Consider the following 21,145-nt stretch of genomic DNA (forward strand, 5'->3'; position numbering starts at 1 on the left):
GTTGGCTCATGTAACACCTGATGTAGTTGTTCCATAGTTTTGGAAGGAGTGCTGCCCTGCAGCGTTTTGGAGATGCTGAAGAATTGTTAAATCTACTTATTTGATGAATTTGATGTCACGACTGCCACCGTGCGGAGTCCTTCTTGGTCACCTACATCTCGTAGTCACCTTAGTGTACCCATAAGTGGAGCCTAGTGGACAACACAGCTGGCTTAATGCTCTATCCAAACCGATTTTGGAATGACTTGCTATAGCTTGGGCTCTCGTAGATCGAAGAAGAGCCAATAAGGGTTGGGGATTGGGGATGCTCCTGGAGTGGTTTTAACCAATGATGATTTTCATCAAAAGTTTGAAACAAAAACTTAAAGCACTTTTGCTCCTGTTGAAATCTTCGTGCGGGATTATAAGTATAACGGTGAACTAAAAGTGTTCTAATCGACAAACCGTGGATAATAACGGTGGTCTGGTAACGTTGTAAAGTTTCATGTTTAATACAGAAAACATAAGCCGTTGGAACTTGAAAACGCACGGGGAATTGCTGAGCCAGACAGGCTGCAGTGTAAATGCCTCTCTGCCCGGAAACCACGTGCTTTCCTCGTCCGTGCCATTAATCTGAACCGTATGGGACGGAAATGGTGCTCGAGTGAAAAAGCCCAAGACGTGTTTATTTATGCTCCGACGTAATATTCTCGATTCAGACCTTGGGTTTTATTCACCGATTTATTTGTTTCATTATTTTTGAAACCGTCTATGGCTCAATGGCTCATGGAGGGCCTTATATGTATGTATATTACAGGTAATATGACGACAACGGTCAGCTGACAATAATAGGCAAATGTAAATGTTATGGAGGTCATTTTTAGTCTGATCATGGGATCATGGATCATCATGGACATTCGCACGTTCTGATCATGGACATTTGCCAACATGCCAACATGGAACACCACGCACATAATGTGCGTACAGGCAGGCCCATATGTGCTCGCACACACCATACTCACGTATTTCAGAAGTACTAACCTCACACCTGCACGCACCAAGTAGTGCTCACATGTACCTGGATCATAAATTACCCATGTAGTGCTCACATGCATCTGGATTATGCGTTTCATGTTCATACGTACCTGCACGTGCATACGATTTTGTGCGGGTCACGTGCATTCCTACATTTGCCAGCACAGGTGATTGTTGGCACACAAACAGGCCTATTTGTCCTTAAGCAAAGTAAATTATTTGCTTTTCTCTCCTAACATTTTGGCCAAATGTGTTTTTTAAAGTGTATTATTACCTTGTATCACGTGTTGTCACCATCTCCACTTGTTTGGGGAGTTTTTTTGCTTTTTCTTTACAATGTCCGTTACCCTCTCAAAATAGCCTGCGTTGTGTAGGAGTTCTATGATTGTGACACGCATGAACTTGTGAACCGAATGGTTTTCCCCTTGTGGCGAGTTTCCTTTCCTAACCCTAACAGGTTGGTGTTTCTTTCTTTATTTCAGGCAAGCGTATCTCAAAAGAGTCCAGACTCATCGGTAAGGCGAGAATTTCATCACGTCACATAGACGGTCTCACTAGGCCTTTAACTGTGTTGAGCAGACTTGAAGTTTCATGCATGTTCTTACTCACGTATTTCTTACTCACTTCGAGTTTCTAAATGACCTTTGATGTATCAAGTCTTCTAACTGCAATCATACACCTTTGAGCCTCTTACCTACCAACAGGTATCGCCGAAGTCTCCAAAAGGCTCCCTTGGATCGAGGCGCTTCTCTTAGTAAGTGCCCCTTCCCTGCCTCCGACATTGGCATAACATTCGGTTGTTGGTTAGAAGGGCCCAGATCAATTTCTAGGCCTAGAGTTTTCCTGAGGGAATTGTAGTGGTCAGCGTTATGCCAATGGCCTAGCAAGCCGTATCGAGCCTGAGATTTCATTTGTTTGCTGTCGAGGTCTAGCCCGAACGACACTGTCCTCCAGCACGGCGCTTGAGCAGATTATGGCTGGGGGCAGCGAGACGGATCTCACGTACATCACCGAACGCATCATCTCTGTTTCCTTCCCATCGACCATGGCCGAGTCAAGCTTCGCGGGGGCTCTTAAGGAAGTTGAGCGGATGCTGACATACAAGCACAATGACAACTACCTGGTGAGTGTGTTGTCTCAAACCCTCGTACATTGACACATTACATGCACTAGTGAGGTACCCATGCTACGCACGGGTGGGAGGCCAGAAGCAAACAGGCAATGCAGATACGGCGAATGTTAAAGCATGAAACCAATAAATTCCACATTCCTGTAGCACCTTCAGTCGCACGTCAGAAATGGACAGCAAGTTCGTGAAGCACTTACAAGAAAAACGTACCTGTTCGAAAACAAACGGGTACGTTCACGTATAGAAACATCGATCGTGGGGCCGTGGCGAATCTGCATATGGCGATCCGTGAAATTCACGTTTGGAAAGTAGAAACCATCACAGCATGTCGTCATTTACTTGAACTCGATATCTTTTTTCATTCTAAACAACATAACTCCAATCACAAATTAAATAGCATTAATATAAAAAATAAACTTTTAACAACATTGCTAATGTTTCCTTCATTGTAAAAACTACCAAGTCAACAGTTAAAAGGATTTTGAGCCGATAGGTGTTACGGCCTTGGCAGGATCGATGGAGACAGCGATCTATCAGTTTATACACCGCCCAAATAGCTATGTGGAATTCTCTCATGCAGAGATGAAACTCACGTCGTTTGAACTTTGGCCGAGGTCATTATTTACTTTTAATGATGTTTATATAAGAATCAAAAAGAAAATAATTGGCTTTAGGTCGTCCTTTCTGCATATCTCGTGGGATTGTAAGTTGGAGAGACGACCGTAATGGCGGGGAGGGGGTTGGCATTCTCTCAAGCAGGGATTCAACCCATGACCTTATAAAAGGTCTTTGTCCGAGGTAATTATTTTTAAACTGTTTGTTTTCATTCTTCAGGTTGCGATTGGTGCAGCCGTTTGTGTGGTACCCGAGAAAATAACGTTAGGCTGGAGCCCAAACATTAAAATGCTGGAGACCAAAGCTGAAAATGGAAAAACAATATAGCCTATTTTACTCCAGGGGGTTCCAGGATTACCCACCGAAAGTATCGTTGCGATCTGTTCAGCCCATTTTGCGGTACCTGGGAATGGACGGATGGACGGACGGACAGACATTTGGTGAATTATAGTAAGATTAGCCACTCGTGTTTCTTCGTCCCCAGAGTCGGCTCTGTATCTGGTCGTTCAAGCTCAGTAATTACATCAAAAACAATTTTCAGTGAGCGTTAGGTTTTCTGAGCAAGCTCGATGTAAATAAAATTTGTGATAAATAATGAATAAATAGTAATATGAAATATCTATGTAGCACTCTTCATACGAACCCATCGGCGTTCATAACCTGTCCATGGTTACCTTTTTACTGTTATTTTATTTTATTAATATGACAAGGGAAGGATTAACCCCAAAAACCAAGAGGGAGTCCTCCAGGTGAATAAAGCAAAGAAAGTAGTTGAAAAAATATAATCAGGATGGGGGTGTTGCAGATGATTGTTCCGCAGTAAAATATAGAGAGGGCGAGGGGCTTCGGACAATTTTGCAGATAAACAAGGAGCGTTCCAGATGGCACAAACAGTGCAAACTAGTGGCCTCGAAAGGGCCTCCTGGAATCCCATGATCGATGATGCTCCAGTAGTGAACTGGCAGAGAAGGGGGTCTGACATAATGTGCCAGATGATGAGGCAGCCTCCCAGGGTGCTACACCCAAGTTTGGGCCTATATATTTCTGGTGGCAAGCCTTTCAGAGCACTAACTCCAACGGTACCCTCTCGCAGGCACTTCAGAACCAGAAACACTACTCATAAGGCCGAAAAAACCCCAAAAACCCACAAACCCCCAATCGGTAACCCTCCACAAGATCGTGCAACAGGACCAATATTCCACAAAAGGCCGCTAAGGGACTGTGAGCAGCCCTGTGAGTGATACTGCCACGGGCGGCTGTGAGCAGCCCACAAATTGATTCATAAAAATACAATAATTTGGACAGAAGGAGGCAACAACATCAATAGCAAGTGAATCTTTGACACTTTTGACCAATTCTTGGTATTAGATGAGAATGTGTAAAGTTATTCATAAATTACCTTTGACCTCTCACAATACCTGCCTTGCTCATAGTTTGTAAACCATTCAAAAGCAAGTTGACAATACATCCCTGTTTTTACAAGGTCTGTCTGGTTCAATGCAATTGCATTTTGTCCCACAAGTGGGATTTATAATGCAAAGCCTACGATTCTGTACACAATTGTTGATCATACAACGGTGGAACCAAAGATTAAGGCACAAGTACAAGGCGGTGCTTTTCGTCTTGTGCATCATGGTGGAATGAAGCGGGATCCTCTCGCTGATATGTCTCAAATTCGCATCTATTTGTTGCATACTCCTGAAAGGAAATTATGGACTTGGGAGATGAGTTTCGATAAAGTAATCACAGATGGTTCTCTTTATTTGATTTCCTTATTGGAATTCCTCTTTTGATTTTGATTTAATGGGAATCTAGAGTACTTCGGTTTTGATTTAGCTTTATGTTCAGAAATACTAAATAAACAGTAACTGCATTGAACTGACCTCTCATGAGCTCAAATTGACGTTTTTATTCGTCTTGGTACGTGTGCTGGCTAACAATTATTGATTGATAATTATATTCTGGAGGATTGTGTTGTGCAAGGCAGTGCTTTTGGATCGGCCTTATTCCTGGTCTGTATCAGTGACCGCTTTGCTTCCCTGAATAATCCCTCTTACACTATCCCTACCTCCATCTCTGCAGATCTGGATGAAATAATCCTGACAAATCTCACACTCTTACGATGTCTCTCCGAAAAGACCGACTGGACAACCCTCCCATCCACTTTCTGAATAATCCTCTCCAAGAAGTTCTGTCACTCAAGCTTTTGGGTCTCACTATCTGCCATGATCTTTCCTGGGAAAACCACATTTCAAATCTGGCCTCCAAAGCCAGTCGCCGACTGGGCATCCTCCGTCGTGCAAAGTCCTTCCTTGGCACACCGGAGCTCCTCACCACATACAAGGCTTTCATCCGCAGCTCAATGGAATACTGCTCTCCCCTCTGGGCTGGTGCTCCTGCCTCACACCTAGCTCGTCTTCACGCTGTTGAAACCAAAGCATTCAGAATCATTGGAATCTCCCGCGATGAAGCTAACTCCAAGGGCCTCTCACTCACTCACCGCAGGCAGGTTGGTGGTCTTTCCATCTTCTACCGACTCCTCTCTGGCCTTGCCCCCCCCAGCTCTCTCTGGGCTCTGTCCCGCAAATATTCCTACAGGTCGCACAAGATCTGCCTGCAACCCTCTTATGGTCAAACTGCCAAAATCAAGACTCTCTGCTCACCTTCACTTCTTCATTCCTCTCTTCTCCCGCCTCTGGAACAAACTCCCTCACTCTCTTCAATCCCACTCCACCCTCCAGGTCTTTAAAACTGCTGTTCACCACCATCTCTTATCTTCCCCCATCCAAAAGCTTGATCTTTTCTACCCCCGCTAATTTCACCCCAATTCCACTTTTTTGAAATACCAACTTCTGTCCTGGAAGTCCTTGGTGTCCTTGTGTTTTATACTTCTCCCTCCACCCCCCCTCCCCCTCCCCACGCCTCCTCCCCCCAAGCCCTCTCCCTTCCACACATCTCCCTGCTCTCAAATGTTGTGTTTGTGTGCTTCCCCTTCTCTCCCCATCTTGTTTTCCGCTCCCTCTTTTTGTGTGTTTTGTTTGTCTGGTTGATTTGTTTGTGAAGTAAATGTTAGCTCTTTCACGAGCCTCGATTCAGTATACAAAAAAAAAAAAAAAAGAAAAAAAAAAGTTGTTTGTCATACCTGGAGCATGTCTTTCAATGCAGGAATGGGCCTTGCTTGTACTCTGTCCGTTTGCAAGGAATGGCGTTCAAACCTCCCAGTATTCCTGGCCAACACCTAGAAGATGGGCAATCCATGGAGATCCTAGACCTCACAATCGGTGACAACCTGTCTTGGGTGGGACAACTTTTCCAAACTGGCCTCAAAGGCAAAAACTGATCTCATAGTACCGTTTTTTCCCCCGCTATTTACCCTAACAAATTTACCCTAACAAAACTTTACCTTTACCTCTAACTTTTTACCCTAACAAAAAATACCCCGCTACTTTTGGTTCTGCTATTCGTGGGTTCCGAGTGCTTGCGGTTGATAAAATGCGACCTATTTCTCTATTTGCGGATGTGTCCTACGAATTCACGTTTTTTAAAATTTATTCGCGGCTGTGCCCCATGAATTCGCGGTTTTTTTTTTCTATTCGCGGCTGTGTCCCACGAATTCGCGGGTTTTTTTTCTATTCGCGGCTGTGTCCCACGAATTCGTGGGTTTTTTTTCTATTCAGCTGTGTCCCACGAATTCGCGGTTTTTTTTTCTATTCGCGGCTGTGTCCCACTAATTCGCGGTTTTTTTTTTTATTCACGGCTGTGTCCCACAAACTCGCGGTTTTTTTTTAATTCGCGGCCGTGTCCCACGAATTCACGGTTTTTTGGGGGTGCAAAAAAAAAAATTCACGAGCTGCAAGCTTGACACATTTATAAAACCCATCTTTCACCACCAATGCATGAAGCAGCTGAACATGCGCAAAAAAAACATCTTCAACGAGCCACGAGCATGACCTGCTCCTGCGTCCGCTGCCGTGTGTTTCGCGTTTTCACGGCTTTTGCAGGATATCCCGTCATTAACACTGTGAATAGCTTCACGTGATATCCTGCCGCCATTCACAGGTAAACATTGTTTTGCGGGATATCCCACCAGCTGCATAACACATCATCCCTGTGAGTTACTGTACAGAATGAAAACACTCCACAGTATCTATAGTGCAATTAGCTGTCTCTCTTTTCCCCCATTGAAACAATGGCATGGCTTGCATTCACGGATTTTCATCGATATTCGTGGATTATTGCCGACATTCGCAGGTTTTGTCTCACCATTTCCATGACTTTCATCAACCTTCGAGGATTATCGTCGACATTCTTGGGATTTGCCTCACCATTTGAGGATTTTGCCTCGCCATTCGCGGTTTGTTCCTCGCTATTCGCAGATTTTCACGACTCGGGAACGATTCCCCCTTTTTCCATTGAAATATTGCCCCCGCATTCGTGGTTTTACAATTCGCGGCATTTCCCAGGAACGTATCCCCCACGAATAGCGGGGTCCGACTGTATTTTTCCTCATCGCTAAATCCATTTTGAGCCTCTCAGACCTCATTACATTATATAAGGGCTTCATTCAAAATATAATGCAGTATAGGTCCCCACTCTGGACTGGTGCAGATGCCCCACATTTTGCTTTGGAGGCGGTCGAGTCCAAGGAGCTCCGCACTATTGGCATCTCTTGGCAGGAGGACAAATGTCAAGGTCTGATTCTTGCCGAGCACATGCAGATTGATGGACTTTGTTTTTGCCAAATGTACTTTTGGCCTTTTTCCTTTTGCCCTCTCATTCCCTCCATTCTCTCCCAACATGTCCGGGGTCACACAAGGTTTTTCAAAACCTCACAACTTGTTATTCTCCTGAACGCTAACCTCCATTCCTTCATTCCTCTACTCGCTCATCTGTGAAATCGACTACCCATATCTGTTGTTTTGTTCCTCTCCCCTTCTCTCCTTCAAGAGTGCTGCCCATCTCTGCTCTCTTCTATTCTAACTGATCCACTTCCACCCCTCTCCTCTCTGCCACCCATCCATACACTCGTGGGACATCTTCATCTCCCTGTTTCCCTCTGATCCCCTGTCGATCTTTGTATAAACTTGTTCTCCTATGTCATTGTGCTCCTCCGTGAGCCTAGCTTTTGAAAATAATTAATGATTTTAAAACAAGTGCCAAGTGCTAGGGGTTCCACATGTTATGCCCCTACTGTTATCAAGACAAACAAAACAAACTCCTACCCCCTTCTCAAAACCTTCCCCCCTATTCTATTCCACCATGGGGCCTAAACGATCCCTAACAAGTGTGGTGGTGGTCACTCGAGCTATTACAGAGATACCCCTCCCCCTATTCCAAATCCCCACTAAATTAAACAAGACCGAAAGTATAACAGCGGCGTAGCCGGGTTTGTTTGATACGTAGCATTGCCCACACCACAAAACCTTTAAGGCCACTCGAGTTGGGGGCTACACAATGGAAAGTATAGATATTATACAGAAAGGAGGAATTTATTGACATACCTCTTGTATTGAGGTAGGTTGGGATAGAGTGGAAAGCAGGACACAGGTAAACTGTTCCAGAGTGATGCCGTGAGTGGAAGAAAACGAGAAGAATACCTCATACTGCTCATAGTCTTATTCTTTGAGACAGATACAGTGTATGAATGGGAGGAAGATGTGTCATTGGAAGACCTGTAATGCCCAAGGTTTCGATATTTGATGGTCATTTTAACAATCCGGTTGTTTGTGTTTCACACTGAATGAAAAACGTAAAAGTTGAGCATGCAGATTGTGATATACGACAGGTTCGACGATAAGTTTGCCCTGAATGGCATAGGAATCAAAATGGTGGTGTGTGGAGTCAGCCGTCATACACCGTAATGACATCACAGATGTAATCACATCACCTCTGTCATGTGACCAGATTCTCAGATTTGATTGGTGTACGTTTGTGAGGGAAATACATACGAACAGACAAACACTGTTCTAGATGGCTTTGACCTACAGGCTACGCCATAAAAAAAAAAGAAGCTAATAAGTGAATTTTTTTCATCGGAATTCTCCCATGGGGCCACCATTATTCAAACCTTGTTTGGTAGCACTGAAAGGTTACATGAATAGCCAGATCCCGATTATAGAGATCGCCCCACCTTATTAACCCCTATACTCCCCCCTTCCTTGCCCTAAAATTACTACCCCTTTATTTTACTTTGAGTTGTCCCCATAGGCGTAGTGAGGGCAGGGCGGACAGGGCGATCGCCCCGAGCACGAAGTGGATGGGGCGCCAAATGACACCACCCAAAACACATTCTCATGCTTCATTTGGTTGTACTGTACACAAATTATAATATAATGGACTCGTGAGAGCACGACACGCAACTTTCAGAACCACATTTTACATTTTAAACTCCATGTTACATCGTCATCAGTTCCAGATGTCTCGTGCCATACGAGCCCAATTAGCGACGGACAGGATCACATGTCAAGTTAGTTCTTTAACTTCCTTTTCCGCCTCTCTTTTCCTTTTGATGTCTTGGATTGGAATCCCCACTTTCCTATAATTTCACCCTCTTTATATTGTGTCTGTCCAACCGTGGATCATTCTTAATTTTATCTCTCTTTCATGGGTCGAGTTTTCTCAAGCCCGGCCCACATGTACACATGAGATACGCCATGATGTACACTACCGGTCAAAAGTTTTAGAACACCTACATTTTTCCAGTTTTTATTGAAATTTACGCAGTTTCATTTCTCGATGTACTCTGAAATTAAGCATAGAACAAATAAACAATTGGAGATAAAAAAGAAATCATAGAATCATTTTGTTTAACAAAATTTAATTTAAACAAGTCAGGAGACGACGATGGTTCACGAGCGAGCGGTATTCAATGACAAAGGACGGACTATAACCGAAACAGGGCCGGACAGGCCAGGCCCGGAAATGTCAAAACGAAGGTTACTGACCTGGAAATGAGATAGAAAATAACGTATAATCAGTTATGAGGTTAGTTAGCTACACAATACCGAAAATTCAGTGAAAAATGAAATGAAAAAAGAAAAAAAAAATATTACAAATCGAGCTCCGTGGGGCTAGACACATGACATTCGCCTAACCAAATATCGAAACCCCTGTTAGATTCCACCAAACCCCTCGGCGAAGATGTAGCTTGAACTTGATTACCCCCTAAAAAGACATCTTTTTCAGGTGTGGCTCCGCCCATAATGGGCGCAATACGCCCACTCTAGGCAGGACACAACTAGATCATGATATCAACCTCCCACCCAAGTTTCATCAAGATCGGATGATATCATCGGGTAGTTATGCTGCGGACAGACAGACACACAGACAGACGCACACACATGACGAATATAGTGGTCACTTGATAACTCGTGAACCAATTTTTGACTCGGCAAAGTAGCCACCTTTTGCAGATATAACCGCCGAACACACTCGTGGCATTCTTTCTACAATGGAAATCAAATATTGTTCGGGAAGTTCTTCCCAACACTGTTGCAGAAGTTCCCACAAATGTGTTGCACTTGTAGGTTGCTTTGCTTTCACCCTTCTGTCCAGTTCATCCCAAACCAGCTCGATGGGGTTTAAGTCTGGAGACTGTGCTGGCCATTCCATGATTTGAAGCCTACCCTCTTGTTGTTTTCCTCGAAGGTAGTTTTGACATAGCCTGGAGGTGTGTTTAGGGTCATTATCTTGCTGTAGGATGAACCCCTGACCAACAAGGCGTATACCAGATGGTATTGCATGGCGCTGCAAAATGCTGCGGTAGCCCTTTTGGTTCAGGGTGCCAGTCACTCTGTGCAAGTCGCCGACTCTGGATCCAGCAAAAGAGCCCCAGACCATCATGCTTCCTCCTCCATGTTTGACAGTTGGTGTCACACTGAGGAACCATCCTTTCGCCTACTCGACGGCGTACAAAAACCCTGCGTGATGAACCAAAGATTTCAAATTTTGATTCATCGGTCCATCAGACCTTCTTCCAGTCTTCAGTAGTCCACTGGCGGTGCTTCATGGCCCAGGCAAGCCTCTTTTTCTTATTTTGCCATCTTAGCAATGGCTTTCTTACGACCACTCGACCTGTCAAACCTGCAGCTCGAAGTCTTCTCTTCACAGTTGAAACTGGGACTTGCTTACTTCGACCAGTGTTAAGCTGTGCTTGAAGCTGTTGTCCTGTGAGCCGCCTGTCACGCAAGCTGTTGACTCTCAGAAACTTGTCTTCTGATTCTGTTGTGGCTTTGGGTCTGCCAGACCTCTTCCTGTCAGAGTTTCCTCCAGTTTCCAATATACTACTTCCTGCAGTGCAATATTGTCCAAATAATGCTTCAGAAGGTGTAATAACAGTCTGTTCATAATACTGCTTTTATACAGACAGGGGGTTTGTAATCAAGTAATCAGCAGAGGTTGGGACACCTTTTTTTTTTTTTTTTTTTTTTTTGTATACAAGATCGAGGCTCGTGAAAGAGCGAACATTAATCACACAGAAAGACAAACCGACACATAAAACATATAACATCGGGAGCGGTAGACAAGATGGGGAGAGAGGGGGAAGGACACAAACACAACATTTGAGAGCAGGGACCGAGAGACATGGAGACATCGAGAGATCTGAGAGAGGGCGAGGGCTTTGGGGGGGGGGGGGGGCATGGGAAGGGGGCGGTGGGAGAGGTATAAAACATATGGACACTGCCAGGACTTCCAGGAAAGAAGTTCGAATTTCAAACAAGGTGGATCTGGGGTGAATTAGCGGGGGTAGAAAAGATCAAGGTTTTGGATGGGGGAAGATAAGAGATGGTGGTGAACAGCTGTTTTAAAGACCTGGAGGGAGGAGTGGGATTGAAGGGAGTGAGGGAGTTTGTTCCAGAGGCGGGAGAAAAGAGGAATGAAAGAGTGAAGGTGAGCAGAGAGCCGAGATTTCGGCAGTTTAACCATCAGAGGGTTGCTGGCAGATCTTGTGCGACCTGTAGGAATATTTGGGGGACAGAGCACAGAGAGAGCTGGGGGTGCAAGGCCGGAGAGGAGTCGGTAGAAGACAGAAAGACCACCTACCTGCCTGCGGTGAGTGAGTGAAAGGCCCTCAGAGATAGCTTCATCGCGGGAGATTCCAATAATTCTGAAAGCTTTGGTTTCAACAGCGTGAAGCCGAGCTAGGTGTGAGGCAGGAGCACCGGCCCATAGGGGAGAACAGTATTCCATTGAGCTGCGGATGAAAGCCTTGTATGTGGTGAGGAGCTCAGGTGTGCCGAGGAAGGACTTCGCACGACGGAGGATGCCCAGTCGGCGACTGGCTTTGGAGGCCAGCTTGGAAATGTGGTTTTCCCAAGAAAGATCATGGCAGATAGTGAGACCCAAAATCTTGAGCGACAGAACTTCTTGGAGAGGATTGTTGAGAAAGTAGATGGGAGGGTTGTCCAGTCGATCTTTTCGGAGAGACATAGTAAGAGTGTGAGATTTGTCAGGATTGAAAGACATGTTCCACTTGTTTGACCAGTCTGTGATTTTGTCCAGGTCTTCAGAGAGTGAGGAGGCAGCAGACTGCCGATCTGAGGGAAGAGGAATGGAGCGGCAGAGAGTGGAGTCATCAGCAAAGAGATAGAGAGGATTTTCGAGAGAGTCAGAGAGATCATTGATGAAGACCAGAAAAAGCACGGGGCCCAGAACACTGCCTTGGGGAACTCCAGCCTGAACAGGAAGAGGAGATGAGAGAAACCCATTCAGGGCCACACGTTGACGACGACTAGAGAGGAAGTCCGCCAGCCATGCGTGGAGATTTCCATGGATACCAAAGGAGGAGAGTTTGGTGAGCAGAGCGGGGTTCCAGACCGTGTCGAAGGCACGTGATATGTCGAGGGAGACGGCTCTAATTTCCTGTTTGGCATTGAGGACCTCCATCCATTGTTGAGACAGCAGAAGCAGCATGTCCAGAGTAGAGTGACCTGGTCTGAAACCAAATTGATGATCAGAGATCAAGCCATTGGAGAAGAGGAAAGATTTCATATCCGAAGCAATGATGGATTCCATGACTTTGCTGATAATTGGGAGAAGGCTGATTGGTCTGTAGTTGCTAGGATCTGTTTTTGCACCTTTTTTGTGCAAAGCGGTGATGTTGGCTGATTTCCAAGCAGATGGCAGTTGACCTTGAGCAAAAGAGAGGGTGAAGAGAACAGAGAGAGGGTGAGATAGAGCAGCAGAGCAGGATTTTAGGACCCGTGGGCTGATGCCGTCGGGTCCAGTTGCAGAATCAGAGTCGAGGGTTGACAGAAACTTTTCCACCTTGTCAGGAGGAAAGGACACGGAGTCCAGGAGCAGCAGGGTACGACTGGGTATGGTGGGTACAGAGAGGGATGGGTTTGGGACACAAGATTTAGAGGCAAACACAGAGTTGAGGCATTCAGCTTTTTCACGTGCGGAGTCAGCTGTGTAGCCGTTTGAGGTAAGGGAGGGGATGGAGGGGGAACAAACACCAGAAACGGATTTGACCAGACGCCACCAGGATTTGGAAGAGGGAGACAGATAAGAGAGTTCGGTCTTGAGAACGGAGAGATATTGTTTCCTGGCTCTCCTGAGGGTGGACACACACTTGTTTCGGGCTTTGTGAAAGGAAATGAGATTTCCTTCCATTGGATTTGCTTTCCAGGAGACGAAGGCAAGTTGTTTCTGGGCAACAGCCTCACCACAAGATTCCGTGTACCATGGACGGGAGGAAGGGTATGACAACTGAAGACGAGATGGGATAAATCTGTGCATGAGAGAGAGCAATTTACTTTGGAAGAATTCCCAGGATGAGTTGATGTCAGAGGTGGTAGAGATGGGAGACCAGTCCAGATGATTGATGGCTGCTTGAAGACCGTGCCAGTTGGCCTGAGTGAAATGCCAGACTCGTCGACGCTGAGCAGGCTCCCTGAGGATGGTCAGAGAGATGTCCACTTTAACAAGGACATGATCAGATGATCCGATCGGAGCAGAAGAAGAGCAGCAGACATTTTCAGGGAAGTTAGTCATAACCAAGTCCAGAAGAGAAGATGTTCCGTTGACTGAGATCCGGGTCGGGAAATTGACAGATTGTGTCAGTCCCAGTGAGTCGCAGAAGTCCTTTGCTGAGGAGCCATGGCTGGTGAGAGAGGTACCCACACCCAGCCAACTGGCATGATGACAGTTGAAATCACCACATATGAGGAAGAGAGAGTTGGGATGAGTAGATAGAAGTTGGTCCATATCATCAGACAGCGAGATGTAGATGGAGTCATCACTGTTTGGTGGACGGTACAACACACATATGAACAAGAGGTGGGAGCGAAGGGGAAGCCGTAGCCAGAGGTATTCCTGGGGGTGAGGTGGAGAGAGTGCAGTGCACGGCGAGTGAGGAAGAGAGTTTTTGATAAAGATAGCAACCCCGCCTCCAGGACGAGGCTCAGGTCTATCATACCGGAGGAGGGAGTAGCCCGGGAGAGATACTATGGAATCAGAGACATCATAAAGGAGGAAAGTTTCTGTTAAGCAGATCACGTCTGGTTTGACAGAAGCAACCTGTATGGAGAGATCAGTTAAGTTTGAACGAAGGCCCCGGATGTTTGAGGTCCATACCGTTAATGAAGAGGAAGGGGGAGCATCAGATACAGAACAGGGGGGAGGAGGGGTAGGGTAAGATGTGGAAGAGGTGGAAGAGGTAGGGAGAGCTGTTGAAGGTGTGTCAGAGATTTCAGAATAGCTCGGAGAAAGGGAAGGATGGGGTGGACAAAAGGTTTGATGGTGATTGGGTGAGCCACAATGAGGTGTTATTTGAGGAGGGGGAAGAGCGAGGCAGAAGGTTGGGGGAGATGGAGGTGAGAGTTTGAAGGGGGAAGAAGCGGGGAGGACGCTTTGAGGAGGGGGAGCGAGAGGGGGAAAATTGAGAAGCAATGAGGGTGGGGAGATTTGAAGGGGAGGGGTGAGGGGGGAGTTTGGGAGGGAAGGGACAAGGGGAGGGATTTGAAAGGGATGGGATATGGGGGAGATTTGGAGGGGAGGGGTGAGGCAGGAGTCTAGGAGGGGAGGGGCGAGGGGGCGTCTTGGCGGGGAGGGGTGAGGGGGTAGTTTAGGAGGGAGGGGGCAAGGGGGGAGATTTGAAAGGGATGGGTGATGGGGAAGATTTGGAGGGGAGGGGTGATGGGGAAGATTTGGAGGGGAGGGGTTATGGGGAAGATTTGGAGGGGAGGGGTGAGATTGGATTTTTGAAAGTGTACGATTTATGGGAAACGAACATTTATTGCAAAATGAGTTTCTTGTGACCTTCGAGTTAAAAATACGTTTAAGGACGCTGGATGGAGGATGGAGTGCAGGAGAGTTTAGGGAATGTAGAAAAAAGGCACTATAGGAGATGGATATTTTTTTTGGGATGAATTGATTTGGTGAGCAAGTCGAAAGCAGCCTTTTAAAGAAGAAGAAGAAAAAGGTGTTATAAAATATGACGGAATACATAACTTGAGGGGAAAGTGTAAACATTGAAGGTTAATGAGTGAAAACTATCTGGGGAAATGGGGAAGAAACACGTGGTCGAAGAATGAACGAACGAATAAGAATGAATAAACGAATGAGAACAGAGAAGGGAATGTTTTTTTTTTTTTTTTTTTTTTAACCTATAGGAATTGTTTGCATCAACTTTCGAGGCTTAATTTACTTGCATTGCTGCAGAACAGCTGTAAGTTGTTAACCCATTACTTGTTCCCTGAAGAAGGCCTTTTTTTACAATGTAACTGTGCAATTTACATTATTTCCCGTTTTTGCTAACCTAAACTTTTTTTAAACCTCGAGCAGTTTACTGCTTACCTTTGTACCATTTCAGGTTATTCACTGGACATTAAACTGCGTAAATTTCAATAAAAACTGGAAAAAATTGAGGTGTTCTAAAACTTTTGATCGGTAGTGTATGACGTATTGTGACGACAGACATGTGAAGGGAAAAAAGTGAAGAAGGCGCTGGCACTCGAAGGGTCTGGGCAGAACGGTAAATGTGGTGAGAAGCGTCAGCGAGTGTGTTGGACTGGTAGGATGGCCTAGAGGTACGCACACTCATCTCTAAGCTGTCAAGCTTTGGTTCAAATCCCGACCCAGCTATAAACGGTGTTTCACAGACATGATGATTCATCAACGGGTGTGCCTTAACTTGGATGGACGTTAAAATAGGCGTCCTGTCTGCTGGCATGAGTTGGCTGATGTTAAAGATCCCACGATGTTCTTTGAAAAGAGTAGGGGAGCTGAGCTCTGCTGCTGAGCCTGCTGGGGAAGCTTAGAGTTATTTCATATGCCCCCCGCCCCCCACCAATATAAATGCCTGACTGTGCGAGTCCCTGTGAGGAGCTAGTATTTACCTTTGCCTTGGGCACCACAAACCCTAACTATGGCACTGGTTGTCCCCCACTATGGGTGCTAAATTTGGTTGCACCCACTTAAAACCATTAAAGATCTCCCCCACTTCCTCCCACTCATGACCCCCCCCCCTCCCCCAATAATTGACGCATCCTCCTTACCCCCATGATGTCCATGAAACTCCCCATGACGTCGCTCTTATGTCTGCCAATTTTGGTGGCCCTATAATGTTCCGTTCTCAAGATATCCAAGATGCAGGAGAATGGACAGACAACAATGGACAGACAACAAACAGACAAACAAAATTGAGCGTGACCATAAGGGCAGCTTTGTTTTGTGTCAGTTTTGCCTGATCCACCCTGTAAGGAGGAGGTGGTCCGTGGGGTCTCTCCAATAGGTGATGTGAGACTGGTTTGCAAACGCGCCACACATGGACGATGCACCTGCATGTAGCTTTTTATCAGGTCATCACCTGGCAAAAAGCTATATCTTGTGTGTACAGGCAGGCCCATATGTGCGTATATGTGTATCATATCAGGTCATCACCTGATAAAAAGCTATATCATGTGCATACAGGCAGGCCCATATGTGCGTATATGTGTATCATATCAGGTCATCACCTGGTAAAACGGTCATGGGTGACTATAGGTACGACCAAAAACAAAAAATATGTTTAGTTACTTTTAAATAATTAGAACATTTATGCAGTTGTTACGTGGTCCCCTCGGTGAATACCTGGTCTCGGTGACCCCCGGACCGTGAGAGGAACTTCGCCAGAAAGTTATATTATATATGCGCTTTCTCCACGCAATCCATATGAATTCCACCCAAGAGACAACTGATGTTCAAGGATATATTTCAATGGTAATGATACCATACAATTTCAATGATACAACCACGGAGATTTTCCCCGAGCAATCAACAATAAACAACCATCCACAATTCCCAATCCACAATCAATTCCCTATGATTAAGATGGCCATCTTATATGTGTGTGTCCCCGTGAGTACTCACGACCCCCTTTTGGTCTCGGTCCCGCACAATGTCTCTGGGCCCCTCCTGACCAAGATGATGGTCGGCGTCGCCGCACTCGGGCGGTTGAACGAACCCCGGGTGGACGTGTTTCCACCGGGCAGGTATCGTACCCGGCACCCCGGCTGCAGCCCCTCGTGGCCACGCGAAGCGGGTACGGGAAAGCAAGCCAAAAGCCCCACGCCGCTTGCAAGGCGTGTTAGGCCCCAACGGGCGACCCGTACGCGTCTTTTTAGACGGTGTCGCGAACGGTGCCAAACGCTGGGTCGGTGCACGGCCACACGACAGTTTGACGTCCACCGGGCAGGTATCGTCCCGGTAACTCCTCTCGCCAGACGGGCTCGGGAACGCCGCTTTTCCACACGGCTCAATCAATCCCACCTTTCGTCGGAGCGGGGCGAGGAAGAAGAATACTCGTCGCGTTTCTTCCTCGTGTCTTTTCTTCTTCCGTTTCCGGTCACTTCCGTTTCCGGACACTTTTCAGAAGGGCTCCTGACCCTCCAACCACAACAACCCTTCATCTATCTATAATTCCAGTAATCTCTGTGTGTCTGTCTGTGTGTCTGTGTGTCTGTGTGTCTGTGACCGCTGTTTCTCGACAACCACGGGTCCGATATACTTGAAACTTGCCAGGTATATTGCTGGGGACCCGAGGATGTGCCTTTTCAAGGTTTGAAATTAATCGGACAAGTACCTACCGAGCTATGTCCAAAAAACGCTTCAACCAATCAGAGAGCAGCGAGCTATCACGTGTGCCGAACCGTTAATGCAATGCAAGCGTTAATGCGTTAATGCAAGGCTTTTCTTTTTTCCCCTCTTCTCTTTCTACTTTTCCTTGCGATTAAATTGCAAACAGCCAAAATACGTTGGCGCTAATTGAATAATTGGCCATTAACACTAAAATAATCGTAACTGCGATATGCCAACTTCCGGACAGTGCAGCCTTCCCTGTTGTTGTTGTTTGCAGCAGCTGTTTGCAGCAAGGCAAGGCTTTTCTTTTTTTCCCTCTTCTCTTTCTACTTTGCCTTGCGATTAAATTGCAAACAGCCAAAATACGTTGGCGCTAATTGAATAATTGGGCATTATGTTTTACAACTAATAAAAACGAATTTGCGATTCATTCGCTTTCCTGCGCGTTTGTGTACGCGATGGCGATTTCTTTACCAAACTCCGGAAGCCGTTCGCTTTGGACCGAACCATTGCATGTAAATAGAGGGGGGGGGATTGTCACCACTCGCAAGCCGTTCGCTTTGGACCAAACCATTTCATGTAAATAGGGGGGGGGATATAATTTTAGATATATATATAGTACGGGCATGCCCTAGTCTACTAAACATGGATAAGCAAAGACCTGAATGGTAATTCACATACATTCACATAAATATGTAACACTCCCCCCCTTCAAGAAAGAAAGTTGGAACCCAGCGAAAACTTTCTTTGCCGGCCAATTTGGAGAAACAAACCAGATAACTCAACCCCCCCACCTTATCAGTTCCCCCCGGGCACAGTTATCACTTAAAAATAAAGCAACCAAAATTTCACCACAACCCCTCCAGATTACTCACTCTGGACTAAGCACCAGCAACGACATTGTCCCTGCCAAATCAAACTCCATCTCATGACCCTCTGACTTTGACCGTCAGTTTCTTGTGAATGAAGGTTAAGGGGTTGATCAAAGATCCAAAGTTAAGCCACTCGATATCACTTTTTCCGGGAGGCCAAGCCGAGTATTCACTACATGGATGCCTTTAGGAACGTGGAGTTCACGGTTAGTCCGTGCAGGAAAGTTCTCTACATGGGCGCCTTGAGGAACGTGGAGTTCACGGTTAGTCCGTGCATGAAAGTTCACTACATGGACGCCTTTAGGAACGGCGTTCACGGTTAATCTGTGTAGGAATCTTGGCTCGGCGGCTCCGCCGCATTCAGTGCTTCAACTTCTCAGAACTTCCCTAATAATTATGGTGGGACCGCTTGTCCCTGTAGTCCCATGAATAGCGGTCTCCTTCTCGGCCACTACTTTGACAATCCTTCCTTCGGGAGCTGCCGTAACTCAGGGAGCCTCCATAATAATATTGATTGCGGCCACCACCAAAACTACCGCCCAGTTGTCCTCTCCTGTAGACCTCTCGACGCCTACGAAATGCCTTCCCTACTGTTATCGTCCGACCCTCCAAATCCTTGCCATTCCAATTCTTCTCTGCCTCTCTGGCGTCTTTTGTGCTGGCAAACGTGACAAAGCCGAACCCTCTTGACTGTTGCGTTTCCCAGTCTCTTACCAACCGCACTTCCACCAGCGGCCCATATCTGTTGAAGACAGAGGTCAGAACTTCTTCCTCTGTTTTGAAGTTCAGTCCCCCTACAAATAACTTGGCACTTTTGTCGCCATCCCGAGCTGGTGTGGTGTTATTTTCCCTGCTGGGCTCTTTACCAACCCTCAGGTTACCATAAACTTGACCCCCGGCCAAATCATTCCCAATAACCACAGATACACCCTCTACAGGAAGCGTGGCTTGTAAACCGACGGTGACCGGTCCTGACACCAAATCGGACTCCAAATGGATGACATGAAGGGGAGCACTAACACCGCCCCCGATCCCCTGTAAACGAACACTATCCCCCGTTGCCGTCTCCTCGGACCATGGCAAAATGCCTTCAAGCATTAAAGATTGATGGGCCCCTGTGTCCCTCAATATCCTAACCGGTCTCCGGTTAGTCGAGGCTCCATCCCGTGACACAAACCCCTCTGAAATAAATGGTTGGTAACCCTTTTGATGGCGATTTCTTACGCTAGCCATCGCATTCGGAGTTGTAATAGTCGGACTCCGCTCTGGGTTGTCCCTTTTCATGAGGTAACAACTGGACATCAAGTGTCCAGGTTTCTTGCAAAACGCGCAAGTAGGCCCGGAGGAAAAACTCGTGGTCTGCCTCGGGCCCCCTGAAAAATAAGTTTGTCTTGGGCCCGCATCCCTCTGATTTCGAACAGGTAGGGTATCATAGTTGTCCCCATAATCATCTCGAGGCCGCCGCCATGTAAGGTCGTTCTCCGCACCGGGTGTTCCATAACTCCCCTGCTGAAGTCTAGGCGAGGAGTTAGGTTTGTGGACCCCTATTCGGTGGGTTAAGGCATAATCATCTGCCATGGTGGCTGCATCCCACAACTTTGGTACTTTCTTTTCCTGCAGGTACACTTTGATGTCCTCGTGGACACACTGCTGGAATTCCTCCACCAGGATCAAGTCCCGCAATGTTTCGAAGTCTTTCCCGACTCCTTTTGACTCACACCACCGATCAAACATGTTTTCTTTCACTCTGGCAAACTCCACATGGGTCTCACTCTCCCTCTTCCTGGCATTCCTGAATTTTTGCCTGTAAGCTTCCGGAACCAACTCATAGGCTTTGAGGATGTGCTTCTTCAGTACCTCATAATCTGCACATTGGTCCATTGGTAGCGCCGAATAAATTTCCTGAGCTTTCCCCACCAGCACACTTTGCACGAGTATGGTCCAGGCCTCCTCCGGCCAGTTTAATTGTCGAGCCACTTTCTCAAAGTGTGGAAAAAATTTCGCGACTTCCTTTTCACTGAACGGTGGAACCAGCCTCACATGTCTGCCCACATCCCAGGTTTTCTGGTTAGGTGTCGACCCCGTCAGCAAGGGTGGTGCCTCTTCCCGTTCTCTCATTAACTCCAGCTCCTTGAATTTGATTTCTTGCTGAAGCTCCATGTCACGTTCCTTTAATTCCCTTTCCGCTTTTCTCTCCTCTGCTTCGAGGTCCCTTGCAGCTCTCCTCTCCTCTGCTTTTCTCCCTTCTAACCTTTCCTGGAGTTCTCGTTCCACTCTCCTTTCCTCTGCTTGTTTCTCTTCTCTCCTCGCTTCTGCTTTCCTTTCTTCTTCTGATCTTTCCTTTTCTGCTTTCCTTTCTTCTTCTGCTAACCTTTCCTGGAGTTCTCGTTCCACTCTCCTTTCCTCTGCTTGTTTCTCTTCTCTCCTCTCTTCTGCTTTCCTTTCTTCTTCTTTT

At 46.4% G+C, this 21,145-nt stretch overlaps 1 protein-coding gene across 14 annotated transcripts in view; it reads left to right on the forward strand.

Annotated features, from left to right (window-relative positions):
* Positions 1–21,145, forward strand: part of LOC137437491 (tensin-3-like) — a 376,468-nt gene that overhangs the window by 195,203 nt on the left and 160,120 nt on the right. For 11 of the 14 annotated variants that reach the window (XM_078766921.1, XM_078766912.1, XM_078766914.1 and 8 more), the window contains exons 5-7: positions 1,497–1,529; positions 1,719–1,768; positions 1,969–2,137. In XM_078766921.1, the coding sequence (XP_078623047.1) occupies positions 1,497–1,529; positions 1,719–1,768; positions 1,969–2,137 (252 nt within the window). Of the gene's footprint in view, positions 1–1,496; positions 1,530–1,718; positions 1,769–1,940; positions 2,138–21,145 lie in introns of all 14 variants that reach the window. The other 3 variants (XM_078766918.1, XM_078766923.1, XM_078766916.1) reach the window with 1 other exon arrangement.

The sequence above is a fragment of the Myxine glutinosa genome, chromosome 12 (assembly GCF_964187855.1).
Source record: "Myxine glutinosa chromosome 12, kmMyxGlut1.1, whole genome shotgun sequence".
NCBI classification, from domain to species: domain Eukaryota; kingdom Metazoa; phylum Chordata; class Myxini; order Myxiniformes; family Myxinidae; genus Myxine; species Myxine glutinosa.